This window comes from Quercus suber, unplaced genomic scaffold (assembly GCF_002906115.3).
Source record: "Quercus suber isolate HL8 unplaced genomic scaffold, Cork oak 2.0 scaffold_334, whole genome shotgun sequence".
NCBI lineage: Eukaryota > Viridiplantae > Streptophyta > Magnoliopsida > Fagales > Fagaceae > Quercus > Quercus suber.
In genome coordinates, this window is record NW_027069787.1 from 31,225 (window position 1) to 37,052 (window position 5,828).

The 5,828-nt window shown below is 34.8% G+C and overlaps 1 protein-coding gene across 1 annotated transcript in view; it reads right to left on the reverse strand.

Annotated features, from left to right (window-relative positions):
• Positions 1 to 783: 783 nt before the first annotated feature.
• Positions 784 to 5,828, reverse strand: part of LOC136061606 (uncharacterized) — a 7,968-nt gene continuing 2,923 nt past the window's right edge. Inside the window, exon 2 of the mRNA XM_065759591.1 lies at positions 784 to 860. Within this exon, the coding sequence (XP_065615663.1) occupies positions 784 to 860 (77 nt within the window). The remainder of the gene's footprint in view (positions 861 to 5,828) is intronic.

A 5,828-nucleotide genomic window follows, 5' to 3' on the forward strand; every position in this document is an offset into this window, starting at 1 on the left:
CTGCCAAATCGTTGTCTGATGAGAGCGAGCTCTTGTTGGAAATTCTAGGGTCGGGTTTTGTGGCCGGTCTGGTCCTTCCCATTCTTGTTGCTCTTCCTCATGCCATGTTTGTTCTCGGTGTACACTAATTTCTTATTGTTTATATTTTTTAAATTGATTATTAATTTTTTTTTGACACTACAAATATATATGTATATATATATATATAATTAAATTTACCATATTTCAATAATTTAAACTTTTAAAATAATAGTTAGTAATATAAAATAATTATTTTCTAATAAATTTAACTATTTCTTATATATTTCATGCCATTAACTTTTACTTTTACCTCCTCTAAATGATATTTTAGGACTTCTGGTCGGGCCCAATCACCCACGTAATTCCGCCCTTGTGAATAAATAGTCTTGTTTCTGTGCCATCTACCTATTGACTCAATATCAATAGACGAGAAGGTATATGGTGTAACCGGCATATATGCCAGGTCACTCATAGACTAGTGGGTCCCACACACTGTGGGGCCCACCAACCTGTGAGAGACCCGGCATATATGCCGGGTACATAATATAATTTTCGATCAATAGACAATAGATTTATCAATGCTCAATGAGAAATGATATTTTTCATAACATTTTCACAATATTTTTATAATAAATTTTAAGTAGTAAGTTATTACTGGTTGTTATTATTAAGACAAAAAAGTAATTTTAGTGTTAGGTTTAAATTTAAACTAATAACAACTGATGAAGTGTAAATTCGTCAGTCGAGATTCTCAGATGGAAGCTATCTCTGGCCTTCTAAAGTGGTCACCGGTATGGTGCCTGCCACAACAGCTCCGATGCCAAAGTCAATATAGGATACTAGATGAGAATGAGCAATGTAAAATAATAAAGCAAAAATAAGTCTCTTGATGTATGTCTACCTGGTTCTTGGTGATGTAGGAGTTTTATATATGCTTTCATGGCTTCTAGCCATTGAAGTAGTTATGGAGGTTTTAATGCTCCTCTTTGAAATGTTTGGTGCTGTTTAACGTGGTATCAATGTGCTCCAACGATCTACAGAGTTGATCTTGTAACCGTCCTAGGTTTGATTGACTGCATTGAATGGCCTGGATATCCTCGTCATTAGCGTGAACAATTACTCCGTCGTGCCTGATGGTATATTCGTCCGTCTTGATGGGATCGTCCATGTGAGACGAACTAGTTATTCTCGTCAACAACTAATCACCTATAATATATTAGAAAAATACTGTGAACGTAGCAATTCTCATCCTCAATAATCAAGCCAACTGTCGAGCCTAAATTTATTACTTGCTTTTAATTGTGAAGTAGGCCCTAAATATATAACTTACACTGTATCTATGCCAACGACCCACTAACTCAAAATCAACAGTCAATGGGTCTTTATCATCTGTAGGTGGTTGCAAATTGCAATATCTCATTAACCAATTAATGATAGAGAAACCATCGCCAGAGAGAGAGAGTGTGTGTTTTTGTTTTCAACTGAGTCTGTTTGGCAAAAGTTATTTTTGCCAACTTGTTTTAATATTTAGTTTATTTTTACTACTATTTATGAGTTTCACTACACTTTTTGGTACTATTTATAGGTCACACTGTAATATTTCAACTAACTTTTACCTTTATCTACAGTATTTTCAGCAAAAATTTTTAGTTTCAGCAAAATAAGTGGACCTGAATCAGACATATCTTCCTTGTAGCTCAAAGATAAAGAGTACTGTATCTGTGCCTCAACTCATGTTTGCTTTTGTTTGAAATTTATAAGCTAATAAAATTAGAAAGAAAATTTTTAAAATTTTTTCTATTTGAAATAAAAATTTTACTATTTACTAAGTGTATATATGTGTCACTTTGGAGTATTTTGTTTCCTAGTCCAATCAATATAATAGATGCAACTCTTTTTTTGTTTTTTCTTTTCTTAGAAATAAACACACGACACAAAATGAAAATGGAAAGGTGTTATAATATAAAAACACACCACAAACTCCACTCAAAAACCAACATAATGGATACAACTTAAGGTGGAGATAAGATTAAATTAGAATAAAAGAATTGTAGGTAAGGTAAACTTGGAGAATTATTCAATATTCTAGGATTATTGCTTTCTCCTCCATATCAATGGTGGAACACATCATAAACTTAATTATTGGGATCCACTATTATGTTAGAAAATGAAATATTGCTTTTGGAGTAATTACTCTCAATATACGTAACCATCATCTCTTGGACCAAACAAATTTAATTGAGTATGTTACTAGTTTTACCATGTAAACCTTACAAACTAGTACATAGTATGTCATCATTCACAAATTTTTTTAATATTTATTTATTATGCACATGATTAATACACATGAATGGTTTTAATACACATGAATGGTTTTATAAATCACCATATAAAGATTTGAAAGAAAAATCTATCCTTAATTAGAAGGCATAAATCAAGCTAAATAATTGCTGCTTTTTGCTTTTGTTAACTTAAATTCTTAATAATTAATGATACCTATGTGGAGACAATAGTTGCAATAAGGGTAAGGGAGTCATTTTTGTATAGTATTGGCGGGTATTTACCATACCGATAGGTAGGTCAGTACAAAAATGAGGTTGAATCGTATCATTTTATATGCCAGGGTGTGCTGGCCTGTTTTGCCTATTTTGTGATATATGTTAGATTTTCGGCTGGAAAATGCATAGTAGACCAAAATGAAATGTGTAATGTTACCGCTACAAACTATTTTATAACATTTATACAAACTATTGATGTGGCCGACTTTTTACTGGTTTTCATCTAGACCCATTATTAACATAATTTTTTTTATTTACCAATAATTACTCACCACGTCAGCAGTTTATAAATTTTTTTGGAAAAAGGTTTGTATCTCTAGTATTACTCAAATGACACCAAAGCTTTTCTCTGTTTTTACGTTGCTTTTTCTTTTTCATATTTTTGGCCTCTAAGTGTTCTTTTTTATATTGCTGAAACAGCCTCTAAGTGTTCGACGTTTCTTATCTCCGCCTCTTTATCTTCTACGTGCGTCCCTCTCTCTCTCTCCCTCCCTCTTTGTCTATCTCTTTTGAAATCTAAAATTTCTTAGTTATTTGGGTAGTGTATAGGGGTGTTCACCAAACTACACAAGCCGCAAAAATTGCACCAAAACTACCCGCAAAATGGCATAATCGCACCGCACCGCAAGTAATAGTGCACTGCACCGCATGGTGCAATGAAGTTTGCAATTTTATAATGAGAAAACTGTACAAACCTCACCGCACCGCACTGCACCCTCTCTATATATTAATATATTTATATTTTTAATACTAAATATATATATATATATATATTATTAATAGTTTAATAACCCTAGTTTTGAAAAAAAAAAATTTAATAAAGGTATACAAATATCTTCAGTAGTATTAGTTTTTCTTACTCTCATAGACAATATAACTTTGTAGCTCACAAACTTGTAAGACATATTAATGGTTTATATGTGTGGATGGAAGATTGTGGTGGGCTTCTTTCGCAACTGCAGGTTGGGCTGCCTCCTGCCATACTATGGCCCAATGGTTCTGGATAGGAGAGTTAGGACCGGCTTGACTGCAACACACCCCAAGCCAGCTTGTGCACAAACTAAAGCCCCTTTGCTAAAATTTTGGTTACATGCCCATTGCAGAGGGAAACTGTTACAAAAGAGTTATGGCAGGCAGGAATAACATAACAACAACAAAAGGAAAAATGCTTACTGTTAGCTAGAAAACAAGAAATACCAAATCATGATTTCAATAAAGGAGGAGATAATGCAGCAATATAAATGCACTATAAATAAGATGGAAATAATAAAGAAATGGAAATAACACCAATGCTTAATCAATGAAAGGAAGAATAGCCAATCTGTCATACTTGATTTCCCTACGGAGTTAAGTCCAGGAAGGGAACTACTCTTTAATGTAGGCAATCTCACAGGAAGATCCTGCCATGGAAATTACCCACTTTGAGAGAATGGACCTAATTGGCTTATCCTCAAACTTCTTAATCCTTACTAGAGGGTAGGCTTTTAAAGGGAGAGAAGGGATTAGCCTATTGGTGTATGCCTACTATCACACTCTTACCTACTCTCTGTTTTTCTCTCTAGCTCTTTTTCCTTTCTAAGTTTTTTTTTGCTTTATTTTTTACTTTCTTGTTCCGCTGTTCTCTGTGGTGTTGTTATATTGTGTCCCCCCCCCCCTCCTACTATGCATGGGTGAGGCCCCTTTTATACTGCTTGTTGTGATGAGTTTTTACTATTTTACCCCTTAACCACTTTTGTCTTAGTGTGGGTGTCCTTCTTATACCACCCATTAGTCTGTTAACTGCCCAGCCACCACCACTTACCTGTGCTAGCTGTGCCACATCCCATTACCAAATAAAGAGTCTTATTTTGTTTGCTTGCTCACCGTGGCATTCCCATCCGAATAAGGGTGGACATTCTCTCTCACTATCCCTCATGGCATGCACTTAGTGATTCCAACTCATCTTTTCCTCTTTTGGGTAATATGTCATCCCAGCAGGACATCCTAAAATAGGCTCTCCCCTTTTCCCTCTGCCAGACCATACCCTATCTTACCTTTGACCCATGGCCCACCACTCCTGTATTGGCTGTATATAAGTTGGTGGTGCCTGAGACTTGTGTGTGCTCCACTTCCATGTGTGTCCATAGCTTTTCTGCTATTCATGCATTTGCCATGACTTGAAAGCTCGTCTGCACATTTTGCTACTTGTTCTTGACCTCTTGTGGCGTGAATAAGTCTTTGAGCTTTTTCTTCCTTCCCGGGCTAGGCCTTACTTGATTGTGGGTTTTTCCTTCTCTAATTCATTCTTTACCCCTATTGCGAGTCTGTTAGCATTTCTGCCATATGCCATTCTGTTATTCCTGCCATGCTATTATTTGACTTGTGCTTGCTGTGCCTCTTTTGGGTCTACTGTATGTTTTTCCCTTTGCTTAATTCTAGTAGCCCAGTATTATCATTGGGCTAGTATTCATGCTGTTTTGGGCTTCCTTGGCCCTTCTCATCGCTTTTGGGCTTACTTGGCCCATTTCATTTCCTTGGGCATCATTGACCCATTTCATTTCCTTGGGCATTCTCAGCCCATTCCAATTCTTCATTCTCATAGGCTTTTGCTAAGTATTTTGGGCTTTCCTGACCCAAATTACCATATCCTTTACTTTTAGGGTTTATGGGCTTTTCCACCAACCCCTTACTCACTTAATTCTTTACTTTGGGTCTCTTTGGTCCATCCTTGCTTGCTTTCTATTTCTCATAATGCCCATGGGTTTACTACTTTTTTCTTTGGGCTCCTTTGGGCCCGCTTGCTTTCTTTGAGGCCCTTTTGTTATTTTTTAGGCCTATGGTCCATTATTCTTGCCACTTAGGCTTAATGGTTTTCTTCTCAATTTACTAACTCTTTTTCTCCCCTATTGTTGGGTTTCTTCCTACGATTGGGCCTTGTCAAAATGGGCATCAACAAAGATATTCCTCCTCACCTCAATGAAGTTTTTTTGTCTTTTAAAAATACATATATCATTTGTCTTTTTTGTTGTTGTCTTTTTTGCTATAAGGTAGCAAAGAAAATGCTTCAATTGAAGTACTAAGTTATATAAAAAAATATTAAGTTATTTTTCAAATTTATTTATCACTTTTATAATTTTATTAACAATACTTATTACAATTGCATTTTAAAAAAAAGAAAGAAGTTTTTCAAAATAAAATTTGATTAAATCTTATCTATTATCTATTACGTTTTTTTTTTTTTTTTTTTTTTTTTTTTTTTTTTTTTTAAAA